The sequence below is a fragment of the Aquarana catesbeiana genome, linkage group LG10 (assembly GCF_042186555.1).
Source record: "Aquarana catesbeiana isolate 2022-GZ linkage group LG10, ASM4218655v1, whole genome shotgun sequence".
Classification (NCBI taxonomy): domain Eukaryota; kingdom Metazoa; phylum Chordata; class Amphibia; order Anura; family Ranidae; genus Aquarana; species Aquarana catesbeiana.
This window is the reverse complement of record NC_133333.1, coordinates 29,574,123-29,592,129: the sequence shown is the minus strand read 5'-3', so window position 1 is coordinate 29,592,129 and position 18,007 is coordinate 29,574,123. Positions and strand designations below refer to the sequence as shown.

At 42.2% G+C, this 18,007-nt stretch overlaps 1 protein-coding gene across 1 annotated transcript; it reads right to left on the bottom strand.

The window, feature by feature from the left end:
- Positions 1-12,138: 12,138 nt before the first annotated feature.
- LOC141109970 (chemerin-like receptor 1) lies at positions 12,139-13,266 on the bottom strand. Its single transcript, XM_073601218.1, has one exon. It carries the CDS (start codon positions 13,264-13,266, stop codon positions 12,271-12,273), a length of 996 nt encoding a protein of 331 aa, XP_073457319.1. The 3' UTR covers positions 12,139-12,270.
- Positions 13,267-18,007: the final 4,741 nt, after the last annotated feature.

Here is an 18,007-nt window from a genome sequence, read left to right as displayed (position 1 = left end):
ACATTGACACCTAAAAAATCGTTGATAGTTGATTATTATTAATCTAATCATTTTTTAATATTATTTCTGGACATTAGAGCAGTGGCTATAAACAAAAACCCAAATCCTACAATCATAGAACTTAACCATTTAAGAATATGTATGCTTCATTTATATGGATCTGTTACTTACTAGTCTTGCTAATGTTAATGTCTGATCCTCATTTCTCTTTGCTTCTGAAGGAGCCTGTGTCTGCAGGGACATATATATATATATATATATATATATATATATATATATATATATATATATATATATATACGGCAATGCATATAATATAATTTCAGACAGAGTGATGACATTCAGTCTTGTTTAATAGAAAAACAGTACCCAGGAACAGATAACATCATCTTTTAAAATGCCTAGGAAGAAAGGTAGATATGCATTAAAGGGCCAGTCAATCAAATACTGATATTTAGTACTGAGTGAACACCAAAAAGTAGAATATTTACTGACTACCTGTAACTCTCTGGGGTTTTGACAGCAAGAACTTTGCATCTGACTTTAAACTTCCACCCACCTGCTATAAACATTATACACGGGTCTTGTTCTCTGTAGTAAATCTTTCTTTTGAATAATAAGGAGAGAGATTTCTGCGCTAAACCGCTCAATCTAAAGCTGCTAACACTAAAACAAAGTCCAAGTAAATAAAATATACAAAAGTGTAGCGCTAAAAGGGACACCAAATACGTGTATGAAAACAAATGGTGATAAAGAGGGCTGTAAACATAAATAGGTGAACAAAACAATAATGTGTGATAACTGTAACATATAAAAGTCCAGTCACTGGGTGAAAAAGTGTAAGTAAATTTCATAGGGCATATGTCCAATGAAAAGACTGTTGTTAATTCCTCAGTAACAAGTGATGGGATGGTGCAAACAAAGAAGTAGCTGTATGGCACATTCAGAATGGGATAGACATTCATCCGTTGGAAAATTGTAAATAAATACTTCTTAAGTATTTAGCTCAAGCTCTGTCAGATTGGATGCAGAGCGTCTGTGAACATCAATTTTCAAGTTCTGCCACAGATTCTCAATTGGATTCAGGTCTGGACTTTGGCTGAGCCATTCTAATACATGAATATGCTTTGATCTAAACCATTCCATTGTATCTCTGGCTGTATGTTTAGGGTCGTTATTCTGCTGGAAGGTGAACCTCCGCCCAAGTCTTTTGCAGACTCGAACAGGTTTTCATCTAAGATTGCCCAGTATTTGGCTCCATCTATCTTCCCATCATCTCTGACCAGCTTCCCTGTCCCTGCTGAAGAAAAGCTTCCGCACAACATGATGCTGCCACCACCATGTTTCACTGTGGGGATGGGGTGTTCAGGGTGCAGTGTTAGTTTTTCGCCACATATATCATTCTGCTTTTAGGCCAAAAAATTCAATTTTGATCTCATCTGACCTGAACACCTTCTTCCACATGTTTTCTGTGTCCCCCACATGGCTTCTCGCAAACTGCAAATGGGACTTCTTATGCATTTCTTTTAATAATGGCTTTCTTCTTGCCACTTTTCCATAAAGGCCAGAAGATTCTCTAACAAACCTCTGAGGGCTTCATAGAACAGCTGTATTTATACTGAGATTAAATTACACACAGGTGGACTCTATTTACTAATTCTTCTAAAGGGCAATTGGTTCCACAAGATTTTATTGCCCTTAAGCGCAAAATCACGTACCTGTACATGATTCCTGTGATTGACTCTGGGGCGTGTACACGTGTGCCGTGGGATCCACACTACTGCTGTGATTGGACACAGTGGGAGCCTATCAGCGGGTCACCCGCGATCATTCACAGGAGAGGCAGAATGGTGGTCTGCCTATGTAAACAAGACAGACCGCTAGGCAGAAACACGGATCTCTGTTTTCCTTTAGTCAAAGCACATCAGTTAGAAAGCACTCATAGGGAATACATTTAACCCTTTGATTTCCCCTGATGTTAACCCCTTCTCTGCCAGTGTCATTTATACAATGACAATGCATTTTGTTTAGCACTGATCACTGTAATGGTGTACCTGGTCCCCAAAAAGTGTCACTTAGCCCAGGTTCACACTTAGCTGCGGGAATGAAGCCGTGCGAGTTCAGCGCGTTTAGTCCCGATTTTGGCTGCATTTTTCACAGACATCTGTGTGGGTTTCTGCACAGATGTCAATGGAAATCGCACCCTGAAACCTCAAAAAGTAGCATAGAAACTACTTTTTGAAATCGGTGCGGCGCTGAAAATGCAGCATCGCACCGTTTAGGAAGGTGCCATTGCTGGCAATTGCCGCTAATCTGACATGTCAAATCACATGCCAAAACACACCAATGTGAACCAGGGCTTAGTGTCAGCTTTGTACGCCGCAATGTTGCAGTCCAACTAAAAATCGCTGATCACCGCCATTACTAGTAAAAAGTTTTTGAAAGATTTAAAAAGTCCCTAAATCTATCTCACAGTTTTTATACGCTATAACTTTTGCACAAACCAATCAATATACGCTTATTGGTCATTTTTTTTTACCAAAAATATGTAGCAGAATATATTGAAGAAGACATTTGATTTTTTAATTTTTTTTTATTGGATATGTTTTATAGCAGAAAGTAAAAAATATTGTTTTTTTTTTTTTAAATTGTCTGTCTTTTCTTGTATACAGCGCAAAAAATAAAAACCAAAGAAAGCTCTATTTGTGGGGAAAAAAAGGACATCAATTTTTTTCTGGGTACAGCGTCGCACAACCACGCAATTGTTACAGTAGTTAAAGTAACGCAGTGCCGGATCGCAAAAAATGGCCTGGTCAGGAAGGGGGTAAAACCTTCTGGAGCTGAAGTGGTTAAAGAGCCCCATACTGTTGAAAAAACAATATGATGAGTAAAAGGGAATTTATGGAAGTTTAGCATTGCTCATCACAATATGTATTTTGTCCTACCCTCACATATTAGGTAAGCTTTTCCTTAGTTATCATAAAGGATTTAATTTTGAAAAAGTTTGTTGCTACTTATGCCGCGTACACACGGTCGGAATTTCCAACAACAAATGTTGGATGTGAGCTTGTTTTCGGAAATTCCGACCGTGTGTATGCTCCATCGGACATTTGCTGTCGGAATTTCTGGCAACAAATGTTTGAAAGCTGGTTCTCAAATTTTCCGACAACAAAACTTGTTGTTGGAAATTCCGAGCGCGTGTACACAAGTCCGATGCACAATGTCCACGCATGCTCGGAATCAAATACGAGACGGAATCGCTCGGTCTTGTAAAACTAGCGTTCATAATGGAGATAGCACATTCGTCACGCTGCAAATTTTTTAATCTTTTAATGCACTGCATTCTCTTCTTCTTTATAATGCTAGAATAATGAAGTTGTTTTTCTGCTGATATTCACACAGAGTTCTGACAAACTGATTTCTTTATTATTTCTCGTGATCTCTTGAATAATCTTTTTTTTTTTTTTCGCCAGATCTCAAGAATAATGTTTAGAATTTTTTTTTCTAGTGATCTACTTTTTTTTTATCAAGATCTCCTGATTTTTTTTCTAGAGCTCTCCATAATATTTTTTGTCATTTTGTGTCAAGTTACCACAACAACATTATTATATTGTATTTTTTAACCTCAAGGAGGTTGGTTGGTGTTGTACCTGCCTACTCACAAACAAACTGTCCTTCTTGAAGTAAAACACATAGCCAAGTATTTGTAAAAAAAAAATAATTTATTTGGGGTCATAACAAACTAAAGAGGAAGGTAATGCTGGATAAACTGTTGAAATTGGTGAAGCCTTTGTACCCCAGGGTACACATCAATTATTTGACAGGCAAAATTGGTAACCTGAGGAGTCAATTTAATAGGGAGCACAATCCAGTCCAGGACTCCAAGAGATCAGGAACAGCAGAAGATGACATATATGCCCCGAGGCTGTGGTCTTACAACAGCCTGCGTCTTTTGTCAGACCAGACTGAACTCAGGCCATCACTCTCTTGTCTTCCTTCCACGCTTCCTTCCAGGCTGTGGCTGTGGTGTTGGAGTTGTGGCAGGAGGTGGAGGAGGAGGATGGTCCAACTCACAAACATGACTTTTGTTTTTGAGTTCGCCCCCCACCCCCTTATTTAGGGCCTGAAAGATGACCTCCTCACAAATGAGGCATTGGCCTTCCTCCATTTCCTGCATCTTACTGGCTGCATGTGCACACTGAAATATTTTGTTTCGGAATTTAGTTTTCTTCCCGAAAAATTAATTAATTTAGTTACTCCTGAAATCCATTTTTATTTATTTTGTTTCTTTAAAAAATGCATTCGTCCGAAAATCAGAAATAATTAAGGTCAAATCTGTCATTGAAGGCTTATGGTGTCTGTCGAATGTTCTAAGAAGATTCGATGGAGCAGCTAAACTGTACAAAGCTGCATTCGTACATTTCCGGTCGAATGTTCCACCTACAAGCTATAGTAGAATTCTAATGTTGTATGACACTAGTAATAATTATATTTATTAATTATTATTACTAGTCAACCAACATTAGAATTCTTCTATAGTCTATGGGTGGAGCATTTGACCATAAATGTCTGCTCGAGGTGACTGCTTCGTCGAATCTTCATGTCGAATCTTTTCTCTCTATGTCGAATAATCTTGGACTAATAGAGTTAGGTTAGGCACATTCGACCTTTTTTGCTATTGTCTCTATAATGTCGAATCTTTTCTCTCTATGTCGAATCTTTTCTCTCTATGTCAAATCTTTTCTCTCTATGTAGAATAATCTTGGACTAATAGAGCTAAGGTTAGGCACATTCGACCACAGGTTCAATGGACACAGATCACTATTGTCAGCGTCATGTCGAATCTCCTATCTATAACTGTTGTCGCAATGAAAATGAAAATAAAGCATTTGTTAATGTCGGATCTTTCGGTTTTCGGATTCTGCATGTTCGTTATCATTGTAACACAAATACCCGAAATTCGGACGAAAATACATTTGGACGAAAACGAATGCACATGTCTATTGAACACTGGGGGTGGTTCTGAGGGCCGCAGTAGCCTGCCGAATCAAAGCAAGTGCTGACTCCTCCACGTCCCTCCCCTGCAAAACCTGTGATTCGGTCAGGCTACTGGGTCCGGCCACCTCCTGGCTGCCACTTCCCCTGTCCACCTCCTGGCTGCCACTTTCCCTCCCCACCTCCTGGCTGCCACTTTCCACTGCCTCCTCCTGGCTGAGGCTGTCAGGAAATACTGGCTGGGAACAGTGGTTTCTCACCTGCCTGTGCACGCCTGCGGGCATCTGAGCGCATGCACGTGCACGCGCATTGGCGCGCATGTGCGCGGGAGCGCACACCTGGTTACCGGCGCCAGGTGGGCTCTTTAAACACAGTTCTTCCCTCAGACAAGTGCTGCCTGATCTACAACATTCCTGTGCCTTCCCTGTTTGACTTAATCTAAACCAGTGTTTACCCGGCTTGACCTTTGACCTTCCCTGCCTTCTGCCTGCCTCTGACCTCCAGCTTGTCCACGACTCTGCATCTGCCTCATCCTCTGGTCCATCCGTGCCTGCCTGTTACCAACCCGGCCTGCCTTGTGACTCCGTCCCTGTCTGCTGCATCTGCTCCTGTACCAACTGTCTACTTGGACCCGGCTTGCCTGACCTTCCTGTGCACCATCTCTAGTGCAACTTACCTGCTCCTGTGTGATTTCTGGTTCCAGCTGGTTCCTGTCTCTTGCTGCCAAGATCTGCTGATCCAGTTACAACGCCTTGAAGGCTTCCTGATTAGGCATGGGCTTTATGTTCGAGTCGAACATGAGTTTGACTCGAACATTGGCTGTTCGCCCGTTCGCCGAACAGCAAACAATTTGGGGTGTTTGCGGCAAATTTGAAAGCCACGGAACACCCTTTAAAAGTCTATGGGAGAAATCAAAAGTGCTAATTTTAAAGGCTTATATACATGGTATTGTCATAAAAAGTGTTTGGGGACCTGGGTCCTGCCCCAGGGGCCATGTATCAATGCAAAAAAAGTTTTAAAAACAGCCGTTTTTTCGGGAGCAGTGATTTTAATAATGCCTAAATTGAAACAATAAAAGTGTAATATTCCTTTAAATTTCTTACCTCGGGGGTGTCTATAGTATGCCTGTAAAGGGGTGCATGTTTCCCGTGTTTAGAACAGTCTGACAGCAAAATGACATTTCTAAAGGAAAAAAAGTCATGTAAAACTACTATCGCTAGCGCCGGCTATAATGAATTGTCGGTCCGAAAATACACATAAAAGTTCATTGATAAAAATGGCATGGGATTTCCCCGCAGGGGAACCCCAAACTAAAATTTAAAAAAAAAATGCGTGGGGGTCCCCCTAAATTCCATACCAGGCCCTTCAGGTCTGGTGTGGATATTAAGGGGACGTCCCCTTCCTTAACCATATCAGGCCACATGCCCTCAACATTGGGAGGGTGCTTTGGGGTAGCCCCCCAAAGAACCTTGTCCCCATGTTGATGGGGAGAAGGGCCTCACCCCCACAACCCTTGCCCAGTGGTTTTGGGGGTTTGCGGGTGGGGGGCTTATCGGAATCTGGAAGCCCCCTTTAACAAGGGGACCCCCAGATCCTGGCCCCACCTGTGTGAATTGGTAATGGGGTAAAAATGTACCCCTACCATTTCACAAAAAAGTGTCAAAAAGGTTTGACAAGTCCTTTATTAATTTCTTCTTCTTTCCACTTCTTCTTCCAACTTCTTTCTTCTGGTCTTCCTTCGGTGTTCTTCTTCTTCCCCCATCTTCTGCTTCTCAACTTCTTCTTCCTCCGCTCTTCTCGACCCGCATCTTCCTCCAGCTTCTTCTCCGCTCCGTCCGCACGATCCGCCTCAGTGGGAGTCTTCCGCTATGTAACACTTTGGTTCTTCTGAAACTTCTTATATAACGGAGGGCGGGGCCACCCAATGACCCCGACCTTCTCTGACACACGGAGACTTCACGGGGACTTCCCTATGGCTGGTTCCAGCTGGTTCCTGTCTCTTGCTGCCAAGATCTGCTGATCCAGTTACAGCTCCTTGAAGGCTTCCTGATTAGGGATGGGCTTTATGTTCGGGTCGAACATGAGTTTGACTCGAACATTGGCTGTTCGCCCGTTCGCCGAACAGCAAACAAGTGTTTGCGGCAAATTCGAAAGCCGCGGAACATCCTTTAAAAGTCTATGAGAGAAATCAAAAGTGCTAATTTTAAAGGCTTATATGCATGGTATTGTCATAAAAAGTGTTTGGTGACCTGCGTCCTACCCCAGGGGCCATGTATCAATGCAAAAAAAGTTTTAAAAACTACCGTTTTTTCAGGAGAAGTGATTTTAATAATGCTTAAAGTGAAACAATAAAAGTGTAATATTCCTTTAAATTTCGTACCTCGGGGGTGTCAATAGTATGCCTGTAAAGGGGTGCATGTTTCCCATGTTTAGAACAGTCTGACAACAAAATGACATTTCTAAAGGAAAAAAGTCAGGTAAAACTACTATCGCTAGTGCCAGCTATAATGAATTGTTGGTCCGACAAAACACTTAAAAGTTCATTGATAAAAACGGCATAGAAATTTCGACACAGGAGAACTCCGAACCAAAATTTAAAAAAAAATGTGTGGGGGTCCCCCTAAATTCCATACCAGACCCTTCAGCTCTGGTGTGGATATTAAGGGGAACCCCGTGCCAAAATTAAAAAAATGGAGTGGGGTCCCCCCAAAAATCCATACCAGACCCTTATCTGAGCAGGCAACCTGGCAGGCCACAGGAAAAGAGGGGGGATGAGAGAGTGCCCCCCTCCTGAACCGTACCAGGCCAAATGCCCTCAACATTGGGAGGGTGCTTTGGGGTAGCCCCCCAAAGCACCTTGTCCCCATGTTGATGGGGAGAAGGGCCTCATCCCCACAAACCTTGCCCGGTGGTTGTGGGGGTCTGTGGGTGGGGGGGCTTATTGGAATCTGGAAGCCCCCTTTAACAAGGGGACCCCCAGATCCTGGCCCCCCACTGTGTGAATTGGTAATGGGGTACGAATGTACCCCTACCATTTCACAAAAAAGTGTCAAAAAGGTTAAAAAACACAAGAGATGTTTTTTTTACAAGTCCTTTATTAATTTCTTCTTCTTTCCAGTTCTTCTTCCATCTTCTTTCTTCTGGTCTTCCTTCGGTGTTCTTCTTCTTCCTCCATCTTCTTCTTCTCCATCTTCTTCTTCCTCCGCTCTTCTCATCCCGCATCTTCCTCCGGCTCCTTCTCCGCTCCATCCGCACTATCTGCCTCAATGGGAGTCTTCTGCCATGTGACGCTTCGGTTCTTCTGACACTTCTTATATAACGGACACACTGGGACACACAGGGACTTCACAGGGACTTCCCTATGGCTTTCCCTGTATTGTCAGAGGGGGGTGAGGTCACCCGTTTATGTAACCGGTTGACCCCGCCCCCTCTGACAACACGGGGAAAGCCATAGGGAAGTCCCCGTGCGTCAAAGGAGGGTGGTGTCACCGGGTGGCCCCACCCTCTGTTATATAAGAAGTGTCAGAAGAACCGAAGTGTTACACGGTGGAAGACTCCCACTGAGGTAGATCGTGCAGCCGGAGAAGAAGCTGGAGGAAGATGCGGGATGAGAAGAGCGGAGGAAGAAGAAGATGGAGAAGAAGAAGATGGAGGAAGAAGAAGAACACCAAAGGAAGAAAAGAAGAAAGAAGATGGAAGAAGAAGCGGAAAGAAGGAGAAATTAATAAAGGACTTGTCAAAAACCGTCTCTTATGTTTTTTAACCTTTTTGACACTTCTTTAATGAAATGGTAGGGGTACATTTGTACCCCATTACCAATTCACACAGGGGGGCGGGATCTGGGGTCCTCTTGTTAAAGGGGCTTCCAGATTCTGATAAGCCCCCCGCCTGCAGAGCCCCACAACCACCGGGCAAGGTTTGTGAGGATGAGGCCCTTCTCCCCATTCAACATGGCGACAAGGTGCTTTGGGGGCTACCCCAAAGCACCCTCCCAATGTTGAGGGCATGTGGCCTGGTACGGTTCAGGAGGGGGGCGCTCTCTCGTCCCCTCCTCTTTTCCTGCCAGGTTGAGTGCTCGGATAAGGGTCTGGTATGGATTTTTGGGGGCACACCACGCCATTTTTTTAAACTTCTGCTGCGGGGTTCCTCTTAAAATCCATACCAGACCTCAACGGTCTGGTATGGATTTTAAAGGGGGACCCCCACGCCATTTTTAAAAAAAATTTGGAGTGGGGTTCCCCTTAATATCAATACCAGACCTGAAGGGCCTGGTATGGAATTTAGGGGGACCCCCAAGCATTTCTTCTTAAATTTTGGTTCGGCGTTCCCCTGTGGGGAAATTCCATGCCGTTTTTATCAATGAACTTTTATGTGTATTGCCGGACCGACAATTCATTAAAGCCGGCACTAGCAATAGTAGTTTTTACATGACTTTTTTTACTTTAAAAATGTCATTTTGCTGTCAGACTGTTCTAAACACGGGAAACATGCACCCCTTTACAGGCATACTATAGACACCCCCCAGGTACGAAATTTAAAGGAATATTACACTTTTATTGTTTCACTTTAAACATTATTAAAATCACTGCTCCCTGAAAAAACGTCCGTTTTTTAAAACTTTTTTTTGCATTGATACATGTCCCCTGGGGCAGGACCCAGGTCCCCAAACACTTTTTATGAAAATACCATGCATATAAGCCTTTCAAATTAGCACATTTGATTTCTCCCATAGACTTTTAAGGGGTATTCCGGGGCTTTTGAATTTGCCGCGAATATCCCAAATTGTTCGCTATTCAGCGAACGGGCGAACAGCCAATGTTCGAGTCGAACATAAAGCCCATCCTTAATCCCCACGGACAACGGGTCCCACGATCACACTCACGCAGATTGCGGCGGTGCAAACCGCTTCTTAAAGGGCAACGTACAGGTACGTTATTCTGCCTGTACGTGCCCTTCTGCCGACGTATATCAGCATGAGCCGGTCGGGAAGATGAAAGCTAGAAGTTAACTGGTTGCTATGCATAGCTGCTCCAAATTCAGATTCTTCTCCAGTTTTGAAAGATTCAAATCAAGGAGTATGGGACTTTTGAGGTGTAATTAACCACTCGCCCTCCAGAAGATGTAACCCCCCCTGCATGACCAGGCCATTTTTTGCTTTTCGGCACTGTGTTACTTTAACTGATAATTGCGTGTTCATGCAACGCTGTACGCAAATTTAATTTATATCATAGAGCTTTCTTTTAGTGGTATTTAATCACCTCTAGGTTTTTTTTTTTTTGCTACAAAAAAAATACAGAAAATTTTGATTACAAAAAACATATTTTTACTTTCTGTTTTAAAATGTATCCAATAAAAAATTGAAAACAAAAATGAATTTCTTCATGCATTTAGGCCAATATGTATTCTGCTACATATTTTTGGTAAAAATTTGCTTGAACGTTATAGTGTCAACAAACTATGGTATATACACTGGATTATTTTATACTAGTAATGGCGGCAATCATCAATTTATAGCTGGACTGTGATAGTATGGTGGCCAGTTTGACACTAAACTGGCCTTACAGAGGAGGTCTAATGCTAGAATTATTGCTCTCGCTCTACCGATCGTGGCAATACCTCACATGTGTGGTTTGAACACCGTTTTCATATGCGGGCGCTACTCAGGTATGCGTTTACTTCTGCACGTGAGCTCGGCGGGACGGGGCGTGTTTCAATTTTTTTTTCTTATTTATTTTATCTTTTATTTTTACATGGTTTAAAAAAAAATGTGTCACTTTCATTCCTATTACAAGGAATGTAAACATCCCTTGTAATAGAAAAAAAGCATGACAGGACCTCTTAAATATGAGATCTGGGATCAAAAAGACATCAGATCTCATATTTACACTAAAATGCAATAACATTATTTTAAAAAATTGTCATTTAAAAAAAGAAAAAAAAGAGGCCCTTTAAGAGCTATGGGCAGTTTTGATGTCGCTTCCGCCCTGCAGTGTCATGGAGATGGGTGGGGGCCATTTTACCCTCACTCATCTCCATGCACAGCCGCCGAGTGGACTGGATCACCTCCACCGCTGCTAACAGCTCCGGTAAGCGGTGGAGGGCACCGGATCATGGCGGGAGGGCGGCCCTCTACCGTCGTCGATAAAAGTGATCTCACGGCGAATCCGCCACAGAAACCACTTTCATCTTGTACCGGACCGCCAGCTGAACACAGAGATACTGGGGTTATGGCAGCTAGCTGCTGCATAACAATGATATCCGTCCTCAAAGTGAGGAAGTACATCAGCATGCGGCGGTCCGGAAGTGGTTAAAAAAAAGAATAGAATAAAACAGAAAGTATCTAACCATCTTCTGAAATTCAAATAGAAAAGAATAGAATAGAAAAGAGTATAATTTAAAAAACAATAGAATAGAATATAAATTTGAGTTTGAATAGAATAGAAAAAAGGAGAATAGTACAGAAAAAGCAACAGAATAGAATAAAGTAGAAAGAAAATAACTATCTTCATATTTTAATCTATTATTTTCTATTCTATTCAAAATTCCAATTGATTCTATTTGGGAAATGGTTATATTCTTTCTATTTTCTTCTATTCTATTGCTTTTTTAATTCTATTCTTTTCTATTCTATTATAGTCTATTCTATTCTATTATTTTATTTACTATTTTTTTCTGTATCTAAATGAATGGAATGTAAAACATTAATAATAATATATAGCAATAATAATAAAAAAAAACTTTAAATACATAAATAAATATATATATCTATATATCTATATATATAGATATTTCTATCTATCTATCTATCTATCTATCTATCTATCTATCTATCTATCTATCTATCTATCTATCTATCTATCTATCTATCTATCTATCTGATAGATAGATAGATAGATAGATAGATAGATAGATAGATAGATAGATAGATAGATAGATAGATAGATAGATAGAATATATATAAATAAATACTTTTCTATTCTATTCTATTTTTTTCTATTTTATTTTATTCTCTTTGGAAATTGGAAAACTATTCGAATTCAAGAACTTTTCAAATTGGAATTTGAAAACTATTCGAATATGGAATACTATTCGAAATTGATTCGAAAACTATTTCTAATTCGTTTAAATTCGGTACTATTCAAATTCGGAACAAAACAAACTGCACATGTCTATCAGGCTCCTAGAGTATTCAACCACAATTATTTTTTATAAATAAAGCATATACATTTGCAAACATTGCCACATCATCCCTTAATATGTGTTGAAATAGCTCTATCACATTTGGCTTATGGCATGATCAGGTGAAAATCTGTGTCTATTTGGATCTGTCAGATTGGTGTCCTCGGTGAAAGCTCTCTCAAAACCAGATTTAATGGAGCTCCAGAATTTTTGTTTGAAGTTTTGGCCAATGAAGACATAGAGAAGAGGGTTCACACAGCTGTTTGAGTATGCCAATGAGTGTGATATAACATAGCCTATCGAATCCACAGCCCTGAGATCATGATGCATTCCATATGAATCCATGATGGTAAAAACATGGAAGGGAATCCAGCAAATAAAGAAGGAAATGATGACGGCTGCAATCACTTTGAAAGGTTTGGTAGATGTTACTCTGAGATTTCTTTGAATACGCAAAAAGATGACAGTGTAACAGAAGATAATGATGGTAAAAGGAATAACAAACAGAATGATAAATCTCATTATAACTTGTGTATTGAGCATTGACCAATCTACATAACAAACCACAATAGTATCACTGACATCAAATATATCTGTATATATGAAGTAAGATATACTGAGTAGAAAAGATACAATCCAAAGTGCAAGAATGACTTTCACAGCCAGTCTCACGGTGCGATGGTTCCGACACCAAACAGGCAAAACTACGGAGATGCAGCGATCAATGCTGATGACGGTGAGTTGTAGGACACTGGCAGACAGATTGAGATATAATGCAAAAAGGTGAATTTTGCACATGAAGGTTCCAAATGGCCAGTGATAGTCAAGTGCAATGTAAGCGACAGTTAAGGGGAGGAAAAGGCAGAAGGTAAAATCGGCAAAAGCTAAACTTAAGAACCAAACAGAGTTGACCGTTGTTTTCATTTTGAAGCCAACAAACCAGATGACCAGACCATTTCCAGTTATTCCCAGCAAACATATCCCAGATAAAACCACCATGGACGAAACATTGAGTATTTTACTCAAAGTCGTATCAAATTCTTGATCTGTATAAGTTTCCTCAGTGGTGGCGGTCTCCATACTTCCAGACATGTCAGGGCTCAGATATCAAGTTTGATGCTCTGCAAAATTAAAACAATTTAAGAAATATGTAACAAAGGTGCACTGAGACTTGTGAAGAAACATTCTAACCAACTGGGGGGGTTTCCCTTGAAATGTGTTTTTATGGACAATTTTTATGTCAGATAAGAAAGAAAGCACAGCACAAAGTCAACAAAACAATAAAGGCATATATACATCTTTATTCATTTATTATTTAGAGGGATTTTAAAGGTAAATAATCTCACCATAAACCCTAAATACACTCTAGAATGCCCAATACAAGAGTGAAAATTCAATGTATAGAAAATACAGTAAACCCAACATAAAAATGTATCAATGGTGTAATGTCAAATCATTTTGTAAAAATACACAATAAGCAAATAAAAGGCAATGGTAATGAATGATGGCAATTAATTTCATAGCTAATCAAGTAAGAACTAAACGTATAAAAATAATCAATGTTCATAATAGTTACAAAGTTACATAGTAGGTGAGGTTGAAAAAAGACACAAGTCCATCAAGTCCAACCTATGTGTGAGATTATATGTCAGTATTACATTGTATATCCCTGTATGTTGTAGTCGTTCAGTGCTTATCTATCTTTTGAAACTGTCTAGGGATGAGCTTCGAGTTCGAGTCGAACTCATGTTCGACTCGAACATTGGCTGTTCGCAAGTTCGCCGAACAGCGAACAATTTGGGGTGTTCGCGGCAAATTCGAATGCCGCAGAACACCCTTTAAAAGTCTATGGGAGAAATCAAAAGTGCTAATTTTAAAGGCTAATATGCAAGTTATTGTCATAAAAAGTGTTTGGGGACCCAGGTCCTGCCCCAGGGGGCATGGATCAATGCAAAAAAAAGTTTTAAAAACGGCCGTTTTTTCAGGAGCAGTGATTTTAATAATGCTTAAAGTCAAACAATAAAAGTGTAATATCCCTTTAAATTTCGTACCTGGGGGGTGTCTATAGTATGCCTGTAAAGGGGCGCATGTTTCCTGTGTTTAGAACAGTCTGACAGCAAAATGACATTTTGAAGGAAAAAACTCATTTAAAACTACCCGCGGCTATTGCATTGCCGACAATACACATAGAAGTTCATTGATAAAAACGGCATGGGAATTCCCCAAAGGGGAACCCCGAACCAAAATTTAAAAAAAAAAATGACGTGGGGTTCCCCCTAAATTCCATACCAGACCTGAAGGTCAGGTCTGGTATGGATTTTAAGGGGAACCCCGCGCCAAAAAAAAAAAAAAAAACGGCGTGGGGTCCCCCCAAAAATCCATACCAGACCCTTATCCGAGCACGTAACCTGGCAGGCCGCAGGAAAAGAGGGGGGGACGAGAGTGCGGCCCCCCCCTCCTGAACCATACCAGGCCACATGCCCTCAACATTGGGAGGGTGCTTTGGGGTAGCCCCCCAAAACACCTTGTCCCCATGTTGATGAGGACAAGGGCCTCATCCCCACAACCCTGGCCGGTGGTTGTGGGGGTCTGCGGGTGGGGGGCTTATCGGAATCTGGAAGCCCCCTTTAACAAGGGGACCCCCAGATCCCGGCCCCCCCCCCTGTGTGAAATGGTAAGGGGGTACAAAAGTACCCCTACCATTTCACTAAAAAAACTGTCAAAAATGTTAAAAATGACAAGAGACAGTTTTTGACAATTCCTTTATTTAAATACTTCTTCTTTCTTCTATCTTCCTTCATCTTCTGGTTCTTCTGGTTCTTCTGGCTCTTCTGGTTCTTCCTCCGGCGTTCTCGTCCAGCATCTCCTCCGCGGCGTCTTCTATCTTCTTCTCCTCGGGCCGCTCCGCACCCGTGGCATGGGGGGAGGCTCCCGCTCTTCTCTTCTTCTTCATCTTCTTCTCTTCTTCTTTTCTTCTCTTCTTCATTTTCTTCTCCGGGCCGCTCCTCACACATGCTAGCATGGCGGGAGGCTCCCGCTGTGTGACGGCGCTCCTCGTCTGACAGTTCTTAAATAACGGGGGGCGGGGCCTCCCGGTGACCCCGCCCCCCTCTGACGCACGGTGACTTGACGGGACTTCCCTGTGACGTCACGGGGAATGCCACAGGGAAGTCCCGTCATGTCCCGTGCGTCAGAGGGGGGCGGGGTCACCGGGTGGCCCCGCCCCCCGTTATTTAAGAACTGTCAGATGAGGAACGCCGTCACACAGCGGGAGCCTCCCTTCATGCCAGCATGGATGCGGAGCGGCCCGGAGAAGAAAATGAAGAAGAGAAGAAGAGAAGAAGAGAAGAAGAGAAGAAGATGAAGAAGAAGAGAAGAGCGGGAGCCTCCCCCCATGCCATGGGTGCAGAGCGGCCCGAGGAGAAGAAGATAGAAGACGCCGCGGAGGAGATGCTGGACGAGAACGCCGGAGGAAGAACCAGAAGAGCCAGAAGAACCAGAAGAACCAGAAGATGAAGGAAGATAGAAGAAAGAAGAAGTATTTAAATAAAGGAATTGTCAAAAACTATCTCTTGTCATTTTTAACATTTTTGACAGTTTTTTTAGTGAAATGGTAGGGGTACTTTTGTACCCCCTTACCATTTCACACAGGGGGGGGGCCGGGATCTGGGGGTCCCCTTGTTAAAGGGGGCTTCCAAATTCCGATAAGCCCCCCGCCCGCAGACCCCGACAACCACCGGCCAGGGTTGTGGGGATGAGGCCCTTGTCCTCATCAACATGGGGACAAGGTGTTTTGGGGGGCTACCCCAAAGCACCCTCCCAATGTTGAGGGCATGTGGCCTGGTACAGTTCAGGAGGGGGGGGCCGCACTCTCGTCCCCCCCTCTTTTCCTGCGGCCTGCCAGGTTGCGTGCTCGGATAAGGGTCTGGTATGGATTTTTGGGGGGACCCCACGCCGTTTTTTTTGGCGCGGGGTTCCCCTTAAAACCTGAAGGGTCTGGTATGGAATTTAGGGGGAACCCCACGTCAATTTTTTTATTAAATTTTGGCCGGGGTTCCCCTTAATATCCATACCAGACCTGAAGGGCCTGGTATGGAATTTAGGGGGACTCCCACGTCATTTTTTTTTTTTAATTTTGGTTCGGGGTTCCCCTTTGGGGAATTCCCATGTCGTTTTTATCAATGAACTTCTATGTGTATTGTCGGCAATGCAATAGCCGCGGGTAGTTTTAAATGAGTTTTTTCCTTCAAAATGTCATTTTGCTGTCAGACTGTTCTAAACACAGGAAACATGCGCCCCTTTACAGGCATACTATAGACACCCCCCAGGTACGAAATTTAAAGGGATATTACACTTTTATTGTTTGACTTTAAGCATTATTAAAATCACTGCTCCTGAAAAAACGGCCGTTTTTAAAACTTTTTTTTGCATTGATCCATGTCCCCTGGGGCAGGACCCAGGTCCCCAAACACTTTTTATGACAATAACTTGCATATTAGCCTTTAAAATTAGCACTTTTGATTATTCATGTTCGTGTCCCATAGACTTTAACGGTGTTCGCGTGTTCGAACAAACTTTTTTCCTGTTCGCATGTTCTGGTGCGAACCGAACAGGGGGGTGTTCGGCTCATCCCTAAAACTGTCAATGCCCCCCGCTGAGACCACCACCTGTGGAAGGGAATTCCACATCCTTGCCGCTCTTACAGTAAAGAACCCTCTACGTAGTTTAAGGTTAAACCTCTTTTTTCTAATTTTAATGAGTGGCCACGTGTCTTGTTAAGCTCACTTCCATGAAAAAGTTTTATCCCTATTGTGGGGTCACCAGTATGGTATTTATAAATCCCCTCTCAAGCGTCTCAATGCATACCACTCTTAACTGCTTGCTGACCAGCGCACGCCGATTTACATCGGCGGAATGGCACTGGTAGGCAAAAGGGCATACAGGTATGTCCCCTTTAAGAAGTGGTGTCACGGGTGCATGCGCCCAACGCGGTCTCCGTGACCATTACCACGGGTTCCGCAGACTCGATGTCCACTGGGTGCCCGCAATCGTATCACGGAGAGGAAGAACGGGGAGATGCTTTTGTAAACAAAGCATTTCCCCGTTCTGCCTAGTGACAGGACAGAGATCACTGCTCTCTGTCATCGAGAGCAATGGTCACTGTCCTGTGTGTTGAAGAACATCCCTCTCACAGTTATAATCACTCCCTAGGACACACTTAACCCCTTCTCTGCCCCCTAGAGGTTAACCCCTTCACTGCCAGTATCATTTACACCGTAATCAGTGCATTTTTATAGCACTGATCACTGGATAAATGACAATGGTCCCAAAATAGTGTGAAAAGTGTCCGATGTGTCCGCCATAATGTCGCAGTCCCAATAAAAATCGCAGATCAACGCCATTACTATTAAAAAAAAATGAAAAATAAAAATGCCATAAAACTATCCCCTATTTTGTAGACACTATAAATTGTGCGCAAACCAATCAATATACGCTTATTGTGAATTTTTTTACCAAAAATATGTAGAAGAATACATATCGGCCTAAATTGTTTTTTTATATATTTTTTGGGAATATTTATTATAGCAAAAAGTTAAAAAAATTGCATTTTTTTTCAAAATTGTCGCTCTTTTTTTGTTTATAGCGCAAAAAATAAAAACCGCAGAGGCGATCAAATACCCCCAAAAGAAAGCTTTATTTGTGGGAAAAAAAGGACGTCAATTTTGTTTGGGTACAACGTCGCACGACCGCGCAATTGTCAGTTTAAGCGAAGCAGTGCAGAATCGCAAAAAGTCCTCTGGACAGGAAGAGGGTAAAATCCTCTGGGGCTGAA

Bases quoted from the DNA above. Each gene is read 5' to 3' on its own strand.
- LOC141109970 (XM_073601218.1), bottom strand. From the start codon at position 13,266: ATGTCTGGAAGTATGGAGACCGCCACCACTGAGGAAACTTATACAGAT.